Here is an 18,120-nt window from a genome sequence, read left to right as displayed (position 1 = left end):
ACAATGCTGCATGCTATAAAGATGTGCTTTCCAGCATTATTTTGTTTCTGGTTTCATTGTTCTGTCTGTTCCTCTCCTCTTCTTCCTTTTTCACTTCCCTGCTGCCAACCAGCCTGAAGGCATCAAAAAGGAGGTGACCCAGAGCTCTCTCATTTGCACAAAAGGTAAGGGCATCTCTCCAAATTCCCTCCTGTAAGGCAGCCATTGCTACAAATTTAGCAAGTGATTGCTATCAGACAGATTTTCAGATTAAAACACTTTTCAACCAGGGCCCTTCCCTGCCCTGATTAATACGCCTTAGTTCTTTGAAATTGAAAGAGTTGTAGCAATATGTTTCACTCTGTGGTTGTTTGTTTGCTTTTCACATGTCAGTCCTTTTGGATCATTAAAATAATGTTTTGGTTTCACTTGCAGGCCCTCAGGCAGTAGCACAGCCCTATTCTATTCTAATTCTATTCATGGAAGGTAATGGCTAGTGTGTATGTGCACAGCTACCCTTTAATGAATAGAATTAAAACCACTCAACTGTGTATCATAAGGTGTGTCTACATTGCAATCAGAGGTATGAGTGTAGCATATGTAGACTTACCGAGCTAGTTTAATCTAGCTACAGCAAGTAACAATAGTCGTGAAGCCATGGCAGCACTGGCTAACCACTCGAGTACATATCCAGGATCCCAGGCTTAAATTGTATGACCATTGTTGGAAAGAGGGTACTATAGAAGGGAAAGTTAGTAGTTGAAAAAAAGAGATGTATTATTATTATTATTATTATTTATTATTATTATTATTATATCTTACCAACAGGCAGAGCTGTCTCTGAAATAGTGTCTCCAAAACTGCCAGTGAACCTGGTGCAGGGATCAGCCAGAGCTTCTTTTTCTGTCCTCGGTAAATTTAACGTTTATACTAAGAATAAAGGTCTTGATTCTCCCCTGGCCTTAACCTTGTGTTGTCACTGACACCAGTGCAAAACGAGTGTAGAGTGGGTGTACAATACTGTCATTCTGAATTGTTAGCATTTCACATCCGCTTTGCAAAGCTGTGCATAACTAGTCCAAATTTTTGACCAAAGCTGGTCCAAATTTTTCCAACAAAATATTTTTTCCATTGGAAGATGCTGATTCAACTAAATTAAAACATTCTGCAGGACCATATAATTTTGACGAAAAAAATGTCAAAACATTTCATTTCAAATAAAGATCAGCCTTGTCGAAATGAAAGGAATGTTTTGATAAGGTTGAAATAAAATGTCATTTAGATTTTTCTGAAGCAAAACTTTGGAGTTTCATTTTGTGGGAAATCTTGAAATTTCATTTTTTCATTCCAATTTGGAATGAAAAGAAAATTGGTATTTCAGAATTTCCCATTGAATGGGAATTCCAGGATCTGAGCAGCTCCAATAACTACACAAGATGCAAAGCAGTGGAAATACTGAACCCTGGGAACTGTTGATCTGAAGTTAGTGAGCATAATTTTGAACTGAGTCTGGTTCTTTAAAAAGTATCTTTCTGGCTCAATGTGAGGTGCAGTGCGGCTGGCCCCAGTGACCACATTGGAGAAGTGAATCCTAGCAATGACATATCCACGGGCCAAATGCTGCTCTCAGCTAAGCCCATGAAACTCACTGAAAGTCAGTCACTTTGAAATTGCAGCATGGGCAGAATGTGGCTTTTAGAACACAGCCTGTTTTTTAAAAGGGTAGGAGCTATTTCTCAGCTCCCAACTCAATACTGATGCTCAGATGTTCTTTTCTCTTGATTCCTATTTCCTTAGAGCTTCCCTATTTGTCTTATTTGTCTGCAGCTCTATATTTAAAAAAAAAAAAATGGCCTAAGAAACCACCCATGTGGAGAGATGTGGAGATTTTTAAGGCCCGGCTTGACAAAGCCCTGGCTGGGATGATTTAGTTGGGAATTGGTCCTGCTTTGAGCAGGGGGTTGGACTAGATGACCTTTTGAGGTCCCTTCCAACCCTGATATTCTATGATTCTATGATTCTATGTGGCAATTTCTCTTTCTCCCCCAGGCTTTGGGTTCTGCACTGTAATTTCTCTGTCAGTCACAGTCAGTATCTGTCTGCAAATTCATAATCTGGTAAAATAAAACAGTGTATGCTGTAATGTATTAAATACCAACGCCAAACTCCACTGACCCCCTCTGTCTCCCAATCCTCAGGGGACCTTCTGGGCATGGCCATGAGGAACATGGAGAATCTTCTCCAGATGCCCTATGGCTGTGGGGAGCAGAACATGGTCCTGTTTGCTCCCAACATCTACATCCTGGACTATCTGAATAAGACAGGGCAGCTGACTAAAGAGATCGAATCCAAGGGCATTGGATACTTAACGAGCGGTGAGAAGTTTAAGATTCCTCCAACTAATCCTGTGGCCGATTTTGCTGAAATGCCATTCTAGTTCCAGTGTACATGCAATAGTTATTGATGGCTTAGATAGCCCCAGAGGTGTGCATGATGGTACATTACAGGACACAAGCCATTAGAATTCATAGCCAGTGAAATCACTCACTAAAACTGTTTTTATTCTTCAGTCCAAATCTCTTCAACCTCAATTTATCAGAAAACAAAACAGGTCCATTACTGGGGTTAGAAAATATGTTCTCCTTGTTATGGTTCCAGGGTACCAGAAGCAGCTGTCATACAAACACCCGGATGGATCCTACAGTTCGTTTGGGACCAGAGATGTGGAAGGGAGCACCTGGTGAGAGCTGGAAAGCTGTTTAGGGTCCTGGGATAGGAAAGGAAGCTGTTTATGGTGTGGAACGGGAATACCTCAACAATCTGGGAGAGAAGTGCCAGCAGGCGGGCTGCTGACTCAGGGGGGTATGGAGCCTTTCACCTCCATGGCACTGGTTACAGTCCATCCACAGGATGGGGGGAAATGGATGGCCCAGGACTAGGGAATGGGAGATAGAGCCTTTCACCTGTAGGGCATTATTCCAGTACAGGTGGACTGTATTGCTTAAGGGAAAAGAGCAATGGCAAAGGGAGCCTTTCACCTCCAGATTTTGATGCAGATTTTGGTGTGGAGGGTAGGTGAGGGGAATGACTAGCTTGGTGAAGCTTACACCACCGCAGTGTGAATTGTACCTATTCTGTGCATGGACAGAGAACATCACTCTTTAGGGTTTGTCAGTCTAGTTTGCAGGGCTGCCTGTCAATCATGCAGTTTTCGCTGCTAAGTGTTTGGGGGCATCCCACCCTTCTGTGTGTGGGGTGTGGCACACTGCCCCAGCAGGAAACATACAAGTGTTCGTGCCCTTTCTCTAGGAATTGCTCTGCTGAGGGAGAGTTCTATGGGTCAGGAAAATGAGCCTCGAAACATGGTGCCTCCTCTACTCAAAGTTCTCTCAGTCCCACCTGTGTGTCTAGTGTGCAGACTTCTGCAGCTAGCACTGCTCACCAGGCATTAGTCATGGGGAAAATCATGGAGTGGAGGTTTAAATGAGACCAGATTGGGCTCTGGATTCTGCCTCCTCCAACTATCCCTGTGGAAGGTGGTAGCAGAATAAAGAGATATTCACTGCTTCTCACTCCTGCTGTGTGGTTCCCTTGCAGGCTCACTGCTTTCGTATACAAGTCTTTTGCTCAAGCCAAACGCTACATCTATATTGATGACAATGTCCAAACTCAAACCCTGATCTGGCTGGCAAGTAAACAGATGCCAGATGGTTGCTTCCAAAATATTGGGAACCATTTCAACAATGCCTTGAAGGTGAGTGATCTTAGCTTTCTCCCAAGCTTCCAGTCCTGCCACAGGGATAGAACTGTCCAACCACTGCCAAATGCTATCCTTATCCCCAAATGTTCAGCCCTGTCATTGGGATAAGATGCCCTCTAGAAACTCTCCCATAGACAGAATATAATTCCAACTAGTACTGATAATCAATGCAATCGAAACGGGTGTGTTTATAAGCCAAAGGTTCTGGGTTTTATTCTGCAATTCTGCATATATGCATTTATAACTAAGGACCACGGGGCCATATTCTGCTGTATTATACAAGTGTAAGCTCTGAGTAAACCTAATGAAGTCCTTCTGCCTTTATATTGGTGTAAGCAAGAGTAGAATTTGACCCTGTGTTTTTTGTAGATTCCTTACAATGTCTAGTCTGGCTGGTAGTTGAGTATTTCACTTGTATACATTTTGGTTTAGCTGGGGCATATTGACCTCCTTTTTCCTTGTGTTCTGCTCAGGATGGAGCAGAAGATGGACTTTCACTCACAGCCTATGTCACTGCAGCATTGCTTGAGGCCGGACTCCCCAACTCGGTATGAATTAAGTGCTACCTTGCCTTATTAGACTGGTCAGTCATATGTCACAAACAGCAAGGAAGTGAGAATCTGTGCCTCATCTCTACTCTTGAGTGAGGTCTTAAATACTGGCTTTTGCACACTGAGTTTCTATATGGCCATCTCAAGGGGTCTGTACCCAATTATGTAACAGAATTATTAGGTGTAAATGGCCTCACAAATGCACTGGATACTTAATGCATGATATCAGTTAGTCATGTCTTGTGTCCCTAGTTTAACTGCAGTTATGTATTCACACATAGGTAGAAAATCTTAGCTCTCAGCAACAGTACAGTTGTGTTAGAAAACAGAGTTCCTTAAAGGCAGAATCCAACTCAATTTTTTTTAGTGTACACTATACAGCTGTTCTAGCTTCTAGCCTTGCAAACTCATTCTAGGACCTTAGCCTCAAGCTGTGTTTTCATTTTTCAACATCATAATTGCAATGGAGAGGAAAAATGTGGTCTGGGTGCTAGCCTGGGACATGGGAGGCCTGAGTTCAATGCCCTGCTCTGCTACAGACTCCCTGCAAATCACTTCATCTCTCTGTCTCTCTTCTAAAATGGGGATGATGATGATGATGATGACATAAAAATGGCCATACTGGGTCAGACCAATGGTTGCTCTAGTGCAGGATCCTGTCTCCCAGCAGTGGCCAGTTCCAGGTGCTTCAAAGGGAATGAACAGAACAGGGCTATTTTCAAGTGATCCATCTCCTGACAGCCAGTCCCATCTTCTGGCAGTCAGAGGTTTAGGGACACTTAGAGCATAGGGTTGCATTCCTGACTATCTTGGCTAATAGCCAATGCTGAACCTGTCCTCCATGCACTTATCTCATTCTTTTGTGAACCCAGTTATACTTTTGGCCTTCACAACATCCCCTGGATATGAGTTCCACAGGTTGACTGTGTATTGTGTGACGAAATACTTCCTTTTGTTTGTTTTAAACCTGCTACCTATTAATTTTATTGGGTGACCCCTAATTATTGTGTTATGTGAAGGTGTAAATAACACTTCCTTATTCACTTTCTCCACACCAGTCATGATTTTATAGACATCTATCATATCCCTCCCCCTTAGTTGTCTCTTTTCCAAGCTGAACAGTCCTTTTAATCTATCCTCATATGGAAGCTGTTCCACACTGCTAATCATTTTTGTTGCCTTTGTCTGTACTTTTTTCCATTTCTCATATATATATTTTTTGTGATGGGGCAACCAGAACTGCAGGCAGTATTCAAGATGTGGGCATACCATGGCTTTATATAGTGGCATTAAGATATTTTCGGTCTTATTAACTATCCCTTTCCTAATGGTTCTGAATGTTCTGTTGGCTTTTTTGACTGGCACTTCACATTGAGCAAATGTTTTCAGAGAACTGTCCATGATGACTCCAAGATCTCTTTCTTGAGTGGTAATAGCTAATTTAGACCCCATCATTTTGTATTTATAGTTGGGATTATGTTTTCCAATGTGCAGTACTTTGCATTTGTAAACACTGAATTTCATCTGTCATTTTTTTGCTCACTCATCTACCCCTTTTTTTAGATAATTTATGAATATGTTGAATAGGACTGGTTTCAGTACAGACCTCTGGGGGACACACTATTTACCTTTCTCCATTCTAAAAACTATGTATTACTACTCTTTGTTTCCTATCTTTTAGCCAGTTACTGATCCATGAAAGGGCATTCCTTTTCTCATAGGGATGTTGTAAGGATAAATACATTAAAGATTGTGAGGTACTCAGATACAATGGTGGTAGGGACCAGATAGGGACCCAAGAAAGACAGTAATAAAACATTCTCCAGGTTCAAGTTGCTTCTTTAGTTACACCGGTGCAATCCCGTTATCACTATATTAACACTCACCAGATGTATCTGTGACTGTGCAGGTGGAAGATAGTTAACAAGTCCCTTGTTGATGTATGAGCCGGAATAGAGTCCAGTTCATTCATCCAGAGTTGGAATAATTCTGCAAGTCTGACAGAAGTGAAAATTTATTTTTGTCACTAAAGTCAGCAAATTAATAATAATAATAATGCCTATCTCTAGTATCACCCTTTTCATCAGCTGATCTCAAACTATTTTACAAAAAGGGCACTATCATCCTCCTCCTTCTACAGATGTGAAAACGGCGGCACAGAAAAACAAAGTGACTTAGTCATCAAGCTGGCAAGAGGCAGAGCTGGGAATAAAACCCAGGTCCCCCTAGGCCTAGTCCAGCATGTGTGTTGGTAAGAAGGTGCCATTTCTTCATGGTCACTTTTCAGAAAAGACCTCCTCTTTAAGAGATCTTCCTCCACTCTGCAGCCCCTTTGGAAGTGAACATGCCATATGCTCAGCATGAGATTCCAGTGATGGATGATTAAAGAACAGTTGAAATCTTTAAGGAGAAGCTGATGCACTAAACTGAATACCAAACAAACATAACACATTTTTATTGATAGCACACAGTGGTCCAGAATGGTCTGTCCTGCTTGGACTCTGCATCTGTCAGGAATGTGGACAATGTTTATTACCAAGCTCTCCTGGCTTACGCTTATGGCTTAGCTGGTAACAAGGAAAAATGGAGATTCTTCTTGAAGGAACTGGACAAATCGGCTACAAAAGTTGGTGAGTGTCATTTGAGTTTTCCCATGAGATAGCCATTGAGAGTGGTTTGAGAGCGGAATAGCTGGTGGTATGAAAAACGTCAGTCTTTGATGTCCGGTCCCTGCTATCTTCCCATTCCACAGCAACCTGGGTTGGACTTATCTCCAAAGTGGAATATGAATTCTGTGAATATCTCTTTACTTTGTGGCCTATGCAGAAGGGGAAACTGAGGCCTGATGTTTTTGCAGCTTCGTTTTCTTTTCTTTGTATAGACCCCTGTTTGCACTCCTCCCCTTCTACCACTCCCTCTCTCTGGAAATAGATCCTGGGTCTCTGCGTGACAGAGGGATGGGAGCAAGGGACCAGCACTGGGAATCCAGCTGTATCCTCCACGTGGCAGCATTGCACATTAACCACTAGGTTACTGATAAAGCTCCTCATAATCTCCTTTCTCTTCTCAGGTGGCTCAGTGCACTGGGAACGGAAAGAGAAGCCCTTGGCAGAACAATTCCCCTCCTTCAACTCCCGTGCTGCCTCTGCTGAGATTGAGATGACCAGCTATGTGATACTGGCGCTGCTCCAGAGACCCTCCCTGACTCAAGAGGAGTTATCATACGTAGCTCAGATTGTTCAGTGGGTCGCTAAACAGCAGAATCCATATGGAGGCTTCTCCTCCACACAGGTGAATATTGCTTCTGTTCAAAGGAATAGACCCTGAAAATAGTCAAGCTCTCAAGCTGGATCCCCTTACCCCTCCACTGCTGGGAGGGTGTTCCTAGAGGGGACCCAGGGATTCTGAAACTTCCTTCTCCCATTGTTCCAAAATAGCCCAAATCTGGTGCAAAAGCCATTTATCTGACAGGGGTTTTGGAGCAGGTGGAGAGTATGGTCCTGGAAGCGGGGGAGTGGGATGCTTTTTAGGAAATGATTCACCAGCTGGCTGAGCTAATTTGTTCCATTGTCTTTAATGCTGCTGGGTGTCTTGTGCTCCTGTAACATTAATTGTCAGGGCATAGAGAGCTCTGCTATAGATGTCTTGGTAACCACTATTTACATCTAAGGAAATGATGATTTGCCTGAGTTCTCACAACAAGTCAGTGGCAATCAGCAATAGAATGCAGGTGTCCTAATTCAGTTCAAGCCACAAAACCACCTTGTCTCCCACTCCACTCCTTCCATTATATCCCAGAACAGGAGGTGACAGGCTCTCTGGGGAGTATAGGAGCTGTACCAATCTTATGCATGATAACCCAGGGGAGACTCTTTCTAATGAGGGGTCATGTTGTACTTTACAGGACACTGTTGTCGCTCTCCAAGCACTAGCCCAATATGGGTATCTCACCTTCTCAAAGGATGGTAAAAACACCGTTGAGATCAGCTCCAAGGAACTTCTGAAGCAGGTTTTCCAGGTGGATAACAGGAACCGCTTACTGCTGCAGCAAGTGTCCCTGCCCAGTCTCCCAGGGAATTACAGCGTGGAAGTAAAAGGCAATGGCTGTGTCTATCTGCAGGTAAATAAGGCTTCCAGTCCTTTCAGCTGATAACTCAGGAGATCTCCTCTCCTTTCCCTTCAGCAGGACTGCAGCATTACAGCAGGTGATGCAGGGGCTGCTATGCTACATGACAGTTTTTATCTCTTCTAGACAACCCTGAGATACAACATCTACCTTCCTCAAAAGGCCTCTGGGTTCTCTCTCTCCGTGGAGACAGTGAATGGCTCCTGTGTAGGCAGCTTCCTGCCAAAGTTTGACCTTGTCCTCTCAGCCAGGTAACCCCTTCTCACTGCCCTGGCTCCCTGGATGCCACATAGGGTAATGTGTCGAGGGAGGGATTTAAAAAGAGCACACTGTAGCATACCATTGTGTAGCTGCAGTAAGGCATGCAGGACCTTCTACTGAATGACACTGACTCCTATTGCTAACCTTTCCATTCACTGATATAAGTGAATGGCAAGAAGGGCCCTACAGTTCAGTGAGATTTCATAGGCAATTTGTGCATGTCATTGTGTTTCCTTCCCAAACACAATCCAGACTGACTCAGTCTCTCTCATTTCAGTTATGCTGGGAAGCGCAGTACCTCCAACATGGCCATTATTGATGTCAAGATGCTCTCGGGCTTCGTCCCTGTCAGATCGTCCCTGCAGAAGGTACATGAAGGGAATGTTGTCAGTAAGCCACCCAAAGGGTAGTGGGGGTTAGAGGATATTACACCAGGGACTGGTTAAGAAGAAGAGCTGAGTAGAAAACTGGTGTCCTGAGCCATGTGGAGAATTCAGTTAAACCACTTGGGCCAGGGATCTAGCCACATCCCCCGTGCTTTAGCTGCTCATTTGATGAAGTGAGATTTACACAGTAATTTCTCCTGGAGAGGTTAAATGTACTTGGCCTTTGCCACTGTGCCTCATTATCCATGTGATGTATGTGGTTCCCCAGGTCTACCTGGACACCTTGCCATGTTATGTTGCCAATATATGTGTAGCACAGTTTAACAAACATGGAAGAATTTATATTTCCCTTTCCCCCCTCTGTCTTGTACTATTTAACCCCCCAGGTTATGATTCATAGATTACAGGATCAGAGGGACCACTGTGATCATCTAGTCTGACCTCCTGCATAACACAGGCCAAAGAATTTCACCTAGTATTCCTGTATCAAGGCCATATCTTGTGGTTAAGCTAAAGCTTATTTCTTAGAAAAATACCCAATCTCATGCTAAAGACTTCACGTGATGGAGGATGCAACACATGCCTTGGTAAATTGTCCCAGTGGTTAATATCCCTCACCGTTAAAAATGTGCACCCTATTGGTAGCCTGGATTTATTTAGTTTCAGCTTCCAGCCAAGGACTCTAAGGCAGTGTTTCTCAACCTTTCTGATACCAGGGAGTGGGTTGCTGCCTTCCTAAACTGTCTCAGGGAAATCTCAGGGATCACTTACCCTGGTCCTTGAGAAACACTGCTCTAAGGCATTTTACACAAAGACATCAAGTAGGGTGGGATTTACACTTGAATGAATCCAGTAATAGGCTCAAATCCCCAGATCAAACACTCTCCAATCTGGGCTGGGAGTGGGCTTTCAATCTCAGGCCCATCTCCAGATGGCCATCTTTCAACAGCAGCTGTGGCTGGCATATACCACAGAAATATTTTGAATGTCAAACTATGCAACTTAACTGCTAGGGAAGTGAAAAGAGGAGGTGGGATGTGATCGAAAGCATTTCTTCTCAGAGCCTGTTCATTCCCTGTCTGCTATTCTCTGTGTATGTGTGTGCCTTTAGACCACATTTATCACCCTGGGATTGGGTTTATCCTTTCGGTCTGGAGCTGTATGAAATCCAGAACTTGTCTTTGGCAGTACTTTGCATGGAATTTTTTTGCACTCTCCACATTTTCCATTTGGGAGCAGTTAAAACAAAATTGTTATTTTTTTTAGCATTTTTTTGCCTTTTTTTTGTGCCTATTTTCATAGTGGAACTATTTTGCTCAAACAGCTACCTTGTGTTAAAAACATTGCACTTTTCACTAGAAAATCGGTCAGATTGAGTTGAAAAAATGGTAACATGCAAAAATTTCCATTAAAATGGGTCCAATTTTGAATTAATAATAACATTTTAAAAAGAAAAGTTGAATGTTGAGAAGTCCTGTGTTTCATTATAGTGATTATTTAATACTCCTCAGGACTTCTGCAATAAATTCCACTTTTTGTATTACCAATCGTGACCACTAGATGTCACTGTGGCACCACAGACATGCTGTTTGTGTAGGTTTGGGGATGTTTTTTGTGTTTAAAGTTGGTATCATTTGTCTTGTTTAAAGCTTCAGGATGATCGTAAGGTGATGCAGGTGGATATCAAGCACAACCATGTCTTCTTCTACTTGGCAAATGTAAGTTTGGGGAAGAATGTGCCTTATTTTTTTGGTTTCTGTAAAATTTGGAACTTAAAATGCACTCCTAAATAAATGAAACAACACATCATTAGCCAGCCTGTGTTTATTGTTTTTTGCAGAGAAACTTAAGGTGTCTGTTGCCATCTAATATAATTATGAGAAAAATGATTATGAAAAATTATGACATTTATGAAAATTGTGGAAAATTATGACAAATTATGAAAAATGATTAGGGGGCTGCGGCACATGACTTACGAGGAGAGGCTGAGGGAACTGGGCTTGTTTAGTCTGCAGAAGAGAAGAATGAGGGGGGATTTGATAGCAGCCTTCAACTACCTGAAGGGGGGTTCCAAAGAGGATGGAGCTCAGCTGTTCTCAGTGGTGGCAGATGACAGAACAAGAGACAATGGTCTCAAGTTGTAGTCAGGGAGGTTTAGGTTGGATATTAGGAAAAAGTATTTCACTAGGAGAGTGGTGAAGCACTGGAATGGGTTACCTAAGGGGGTGGTGGAATCTCCATCCTTAGAGGTTTTTAAGGCCCGGCTTGACAAAGCCCTGGCTGGGATGATTTAGTTGGTGTTGGTCCTGCTTTCAGCAGGGGATTGGACTAGATAACCTTCTGAGGTCTCTTCCAACCCTAATATTCTATGACTCTATGATTCTATGATTCTAATTGGTAAGGTGGGCTGTTCAGATGACTTAGTCACACTATATAAATCCATTTAGAATAATGGCAATTAAATTATGCCTGTTTTTCTGTTGTCCCTGAGACCTACAAATGAGTACAGTATAATGCGCAATACAACAGCAATATAGTGCCATTGAAAGGGAGCTCTGTGCATTTATTATTAATCTTTATGGAAGAGCCGCACATTTCCACAGCATTTTACACACATATATAAACCTCCATCCCTGTCCCTAAAAGGTGATGGTCTAAATAAAACAGCACTTTAAAGCGGGATTTGAAAAATTAGAGAGAGGGCAGCTGGCAGAAAATAGAAACTGTTTATGCGGGGACATGGAAAGAGAGAGAAGGGCTTAGAAATCTCTGCTCAGAGCTATTCAGTGAAGTAGATATTAAACAAAACAAAGTCTGATGCATTTTTTCTGTCCAATTTCCAGGTAACTCGGGAGGAAATCAGTTTCTCTTTCTCGGTTGAGCAAAACCTTCCTGTGTCTGATATCAAACCTGCTTCAGTGCACTTCTATGACTATTATGAAACAGGTAGGCCTCCCTGAACCTGAGAAGAGAGCTAGTGAATCAAGAATTAGCATGACCCAGGCTGCTGAATGACTGTAAAATCTGATGCATTTCCCCAGCTGCTCAGATGCAGGCCTCTCTTTCCATTTCTGCATTTGCCTTTTTTCTCTCTCCGAGCAACTGTGAGTGGGAAGTGAGGCTTCAGTTTTTACTGATCTAATCAGCATTTACTGTTTCTACCAATTCTCGGAGGTTATGATACAGCACACTGGGCCCAAGAGGGGTCATTGGGAGTTCTCTCTCTCCCCCCTTCTTGTTTAATTTGAATACAAAGAAGGATGAACAGTGGCACTCCCAAGAACTACTTATTAAAAGCCACTACAGGGACGTTTGCCCTTTACCTGATTCAATGTGTGGTTTAGTCTTATGCCACAGATTTGGCATGATGGTAAAAATAAATGACCCAGGGTGAGCATTTCTCTCTTGTCTAGTCTGGCCTGGTTCACCCACCAACCGTATCATTGCCATAATAGCTAGCAGCTAAGTAATCATGGTTGTATCAGAGAGACAATGTGGGTGAAGTAATAGCTTTTATTGAACCAACTTCTGTTGTGTCCGTCATCATGGAGTACCAAAAGCTATAGTTACCATTACACATTAAGGTCCCATGTTGTTTGCCCAGCTTTGGGATAAACACCAGGAACTGTCTCTGCCCAGATCAGTAGAGATGTCCAGAGGATGGGAGGGTATATTCTGCTTCCTGTGATTGTGCACAGTACCATTTGATCAACATAATTAGCATCAGAAATGGCTCCTGTGGTCACGGATAGTCCTCCCTTCTGAACATTGTCAGTGGGCCCAATGGAATGCATTGGGCACTGACCGTGCATTCTAAATCAGCCATGGAAACATGTCCCTAGACAGCTGGGGAGGCCACAACAAGATCCATTGGATGCTGGTGTATCTGGAATATGTGTTAACCACAGATGTGCATGCACTGGGTTTGGAGCGATTTGTCATTGGAATATGGATGTGTTCTTCCTTTTCTTTTCCAGACGAGTACGCTCTTGCTGAATACAATACACCCTGCAGTCAGGCTTCAAGTGAAAACCTGCTAGGAGTCAGGAAAAGGTAACTGAGAGCAATAGACACTTGATAGGTGCGAATGGGGAAAGAAGAGCATAAGAGAGTTGGTTCTTTGTGGAGAGGAAAATGGAAAGTAGAGAGCTGGATGTGGGATAAATCCACACACACTGTTGTGGATCAGGAAAGCCTCATCTCTGCCAACACTCCCAAAGATCCATCCTGGATTTTACCTTCATTCCCTTGAGAGCATTGCCAGAGTTGCTGGTCTGTCCTAGCAAAGTTGAGACTGTGTGCTTAGTCACGGAAACCCTCTCCCACCCAGGTACCCAGGTGCACACTATACGTAGGTGTTTCTTTTAGAAGACTGGATTCCTGGAAATCACATTTCTGGCAACAAATTCCTCCCAAAATTATAATTTTTAGAGAGAAAAATAATGTCTGCATGAAAAAAAAAATCCATAGATTTTAATCACTCTCCTTTTTTTTCCTTTTTCACCAGGAGAAATGACAGCTGTGAAAATGGGATTTTAGATCCTCACTGCCCTGAGTGATTGAGTTTGGATAGGGCCATTTCAATAAATATCACACTCCTAATCACAGTGTGTGTGTGGATTGATTAATTTTAATGAGGTGACACTGACACCCCTTCTCAAATGTTGTTGATTCAGGTAAGGGAGAGTTCTGTTCACACAGATAATTGTCCATCCACAGCCAACAGGGCCCCTTGGCTGGCAGTTGCTTCTTGGCTGGTTTGCCTTCAGCTCAGGACATCGATTTCTTAGGTGCCCAGAAGAGTTTCATTGATAGCTCTTTTTGGGCTCCTCACCCCTTTTAGGGGAGTTGAAAGAGGAATTACCAGGAAAGGAGTGACTTTGGGGAGGTGAGTCTTTAGCCTCCCAACCATGCTCCTTCTTACCAGGGGTAAAACAGGATCCCCCTCTTCCCCCCAGGTTTAAACCCCTCTTTCTGCAGTTTACTCTCAATAGATGAATGGGTTTCCTCAAAGGCATCTGCCAAAGTGGCCATTTCTATCACAGATTTTACAGCTTTATCCCAGATATATTGCTTTACATCGTCCTTACACATCCTCAAGAAATGTTCCTGAGCAATGACATCAAGCAATTGTTCAAAATCTTCAGCACCTTTCCCCTTAACTCATATTCACACCAACACTCCTCTTAAGAGTTCTAAATTTTACCCTTGTCACCTCAGGAGTAATTTGGAACATTTTTTCCAAACCATTTCTTTAAATTTTGAGTTATACTAAAGCATCCTGAATTGGCATTTCATTAAATACATTTTGAGCTTTACCAGACAATTTTGCAATCAGTGTGGGGACTCTCCTGTCCTCAGGCATTTCATGGACTTCACACAGCATTTCAAAAGTAGTGAAGTATTTATTCCTCAATGCAGTCTGACTCTTTGTATGCAAGGCACAGCTGGTCCCAGTTGTGGAGTCTCAGAGTGATGGGAGCTGTTGGTGACACAGGGATCTCTTTGTTTCTCTAACAGTTCCAATTGGTGTTCTGTTCCTTTTCCTTTTCTCCTTAGCCTCTTTGGCTTGTAGCTCCATGACCCTTCTGCATGTGTCTTCCTCTCTGGCAGCCTCCACCTCTGCAGCCTCTTTGGTTTGCTTCTGGGTCTTAGCTTCCAGTTGCTTTAGTTCCAAGGCTCGCTGGTGTGCTGCTGCTTCTAAGGCAGCAGTCATTTCCTTCTCCTTCAACTCCAGCTCTTTCTAGTTCATTTTTATCTCTATGTCCTTTAATTGACACTCTCTCTTTTTTCTCTGCCTCTAACCTGAACATGTCTAACTTTGCAATTGCGTCACTGCTGCTGCTCAATTTTATGCCTTTCTGTTTCTATTTCCCTTTCCCCAAATAAGCAAACAGAAAATAAAATAAAAAAAAAAACGTTTAACCTTTTCTTTACTGTTTTCAGCCACCACCCTTGAATTTATCACTTAAAATCACTACACCAGTATTTGAAGTATAAACCTCACTCAGAAGAAGTTGTGCTCATTGTGCCACTGTGCCATTCCCCAGGGTACAACCTGAACTGCTGTGTCCCCTGAACTCTCCAGCCCAGGGTGCTTTTTATACTGCGTTGCTAGGGAATAACAGACCTCTCCAGACTCTGAGCACTCACAACCACCAGCCTGCTAAATCACTCCCAGCTGAGTACATGGATGCTATTCACAGCCATCCATGACTAGATATAGGGTTACAGCTGCATATTCCTCAGTGCCAGCCTTGCCCCCCCCCCCCCCCCCCAAATGCGTGTATTGTACCATTCAGGGGCCTGCTGGACCAGACAAGCTTATAAATTAGTCATTCCAACAAAGAGTAATGAATATGCACCAGCCCCATTGACCTGAGTAGAGATTTCACAAACACTTCAATCAAACATGCTGGCTTAGATAAAACAGTAAAACAAGTTTATTAACTAGAACAAGATTGATTTTAAGTGATAGGACATATAAATCAAAGTTGTTTATGAGAGAAATAGATAAACACGCAAACTAATTCCTAAACTTTACCAAGGCTAATAAGTAAAAAGGTTTCTCTCACCCAAAAGATTTCTACAGTCTGTACTGCCTGGAAAACCTCCAGGCCAGGACCACTCCCCTCAGTTCAGTGATGCTCCTATTGTGTTTCAAGCAATCTTGCTGCCATGAGTAGAGATGGGGGAGGAGAGGTGATGAGGAGGTCACTGTCTCTTTGTACTGGAAAAGTCTTTGCAGTGTCATGGGGTCAGGCAGTTCCATGGCAACTCGAGCTGCCAACTGTCCTTCAGGTGAGTTGAAAAATTCTTGTTTAAACGAGTCCCCTGCTGGAGAATTTCTAATTAAGCAGGTAATGGCCTTTTAGCACCTAGCAACATAAATGTGCCACTGTAGCACTTTTGCGTAGATGCTACCTACACTGACGAGAGGGGTTCGTCTGGCCACATAGGTAATCCACCTCCCTGAGAGGACCTAGACAAATTAGAGGATTGGGCCAAAAGAAACCTGATGGGGTTCAACAAGGACAAGTGCAGAGTCCTGCACTTAGGACAGAAGAATCCCATGCACTGCTACAGACTAGGGACCGAATGGCTAGGTAGCAGTTCTGCAGAAAAGGACCTAGGGGTCACAGTGGACAAGAAGCTGGATATGAGTCAACAGTGTGCTTTTGTTGCCAAGAAGGCTAACGGCATTTTGGGCTGTATAAGTAGGGGCATTGCCAGCAGATCGAGGAACGTGATCCTTCCCCTCTATTCGGCATTGGTGAGGCCTCATTGGAGTACTGTGTCCAGTTTTGGGCCCCACACTACAAGAAGGATGTGGAAAAATTGGAAAGAGTCCAGCGGAGGGCAACAAAAATGATTAGGGGTCTGGAGCATGTGACTTATGAGGAGAGGCTGAGGGAACTGGGATTGTTTAGTCTCCAGAAGAGAAGAATGAGGAGGGATTTGATAGCAGCCTTCAACTACCTGAAACGGGGTTCCAAAGAGGATGGAGCTCGACTGTGCTCGGTGGTGGCAGATGACAGAACAAGGAGCAAAGGTCTCAAGTTGCAGTGGGGGAGGTCCAGGTTGGATATTAGGAAACACTATTTCACTAGGAGGGTGGTGAAGCACTGGAATGCGTTACCTAGAGAAGTGGTGGAGTCTCCTTCCTTGGAGGTTTTTAAGGCCCGGCTTGACAAACCCCTGGCTGGGATGATTTAGTTGGGAATTGGTCCTTCTTTGAGCAGGGGATTGGACTAGATGACCTCTTGAGGTCCCTTCCAACCCTGATATTCTATGATTCTATGATTCTATGATAGCTAGGTCAACACAAGAATTGTTCCATCGACCTAGCGCTGGCTACACTGGGGGTTTTGTTGACTTAACTGTGTTGCTCAGTGGGGTGGATTTTTTACACCCCCGATGGATGTAGTGAAACCAACCCAATTTTCTACAGTAGACTAGGCCTGGGAAGTAGGTACCCAACTCCCACTGAAAGTCTACAGGAGGTGAGCACATAACTCCCTTCAGAGCTGCTCCTTCAGGACTCCAGCCCTTCTAGCACAGTAGCTGGAGATATGAGAGTCCCACTAGCTCCTCTCATTCATCTACCTACATATAAGCCCCTCACTATGGTATCTGAGTGTCACAGTTTGTCCAGTTCTATCTCCTATTTGCTGCCTCTGCAGCTAAGTGCAGGACTCTGCTTCACACTCTATTCTGCAGTGTTTGTCAAGTTGAGGTTTGAAAGTATCAAGTGATGCTCCCACCACTTTTTAGGGAAGACTATCTGTGACAAGATCCCCGGGGTGTTACCTGAACTGTGTGACTGCTGAGGCCTCTGTCCCACTGGTCTCTCACATTGATCCCTCTCACACTGATGCTGTTGTCAAGGTACAAACCTCTGATTGGCATAGCACTTACACAGACATGGACACACCCAGCTGAATGAATGATGAATGAATGATGGCCCATCCACAAACCAACAATAGAAAGGCTCCTGCCAATTACTCCCAGCTCTGCTCCCCCGACTGGAATGACGGCGGGAGCACAGCAAGCCCCAAGAACGGCCTGGCTAGGGGGACAACTAGCGGATAGCATCAGTGCTTGGAGAGTCACAGACTACACCACTATGAAGTGGTGGGGCTCAAGCAACCCCCAGTTCCTTCCTACTTTCTCCTCAGTGGAGAACCCCCTCCTGCCTCTTTGTCTTTCCACTGACCTCCAAAACCAACTATTTATTTTGCTGTTGCCTCTCTCCGTCCCTACTGGGCTGCTCCAGAGACATCACTTGGCACATGCTCACTTTGCCCTGGCATGGGGAGAAGAGAGATAGCAGCAAATCCAGTCTGTCTGGGACTGGTGCAGTGCTAGCTTTGCAGAGTCCGCTAACAGCTGATGCAGCCATAGCCAGCCCCACAAGGATGTCCAGTGACCTCTCTGTGTAGGCACACCAGAGAGGAGTGGACGTGTTAAGGACACCCTCCATATTCAGAAAATGTTGTTAAGCTGGAGGTAGAGCTGAAGGTTCATATCAATGATCAGAATGTTAAATCCCTTGCC

General features: G+C 43.7%; 1 protein-coding gene across 1 annotated transcript in view; it reads left to right on the top strand.

Moving 5' to 3' along the window:
* Positions 1 to 13,668, top strand: part of LOC128843604 (ovostatin-like) — a 53,352-nt gene extending 39,684 nt beyond the window's left edge. Inside the window, exons 22-36 of the mRNA XM_054040560.1 lie at positions 113 to 164; positions 808 to 891; positions 2,178 to 2,354; positions 2,638 to 2,719; positions 3,577 to 3,733; positions 4,213 to 4,287; positions 6,755 to 6,920; positions 7,361 to 7,581; positions 8,195 to 8,410; positions 8,543 to 8,667; positions 8,955 to 9,045; positions 10,713 to 10,781; positions 11,907 to 12,009; positions 13,041 to 13,116; positions 13,571 to 13,668. Of these exons, the coding sequence (XP_053896535.1) occupies positions 113 to 164; positions 808 to 891; positions 2,178 to 2,354; positions 2,638 to 2,719; positions 3,577 to 3,733; positions 4,213 to 4,287; positions 6,755 to 6,920; positions 7,361 to 7,581; positions 8,195 to 8,410; positions 8,543 to 8,667; positions 8,955 to 9,045; positions 10,713 to 10,781; positions 11,907 to 12,009; positions 13,041 to 13,116; positions 13,571 to 13,622 (1,746 nt within the window). The 3' untranslated portion in view covers positions 13,623 to 13,668. The remainder of the gene's footprint in view (positions 1 to 112; positions 165 to 807; positions 892 to 2,177; positions 2,355 to 2,637; positions 2,720 to 3,576; positions 3,734 to 4,212; positions 4,288 to 6,754; positions 6,921 to 7,360; positions 7,582 to 8,194; positions 8,411 to 8,542; positions 8,668 to 8,954; positions 9,046 to 10,712; positions 10,782 to 11,906; positions 12,010 to 13,040; positions 13,117 to 13,570) is intronic.
* Positions 13,669 to 18,120: the final 4,452 nt, after the last annotated feature.

The sequence above is a fragment of the Malaclemys terrapin genome, chromosome 1 (genome assembly GCF_027887155.1).
Source record: "Malaclemys terrapin pileata isolate rMalTer1 chromosome 1, rMalTer1.hap1, whole genome shotgun sequence".
NCBI classification, from domain to species: domain Eukaryota; kingdom Metazoa; phylum Chordata; order Testudines; family Emydidae; genus Malaclemys; species Malaclemys terrapin.
The sequence above is the reverse complement of the archived record's forward strand: the minus strand, read 5'-3'. Positions and strand labels throughout refer to the sequence as shown.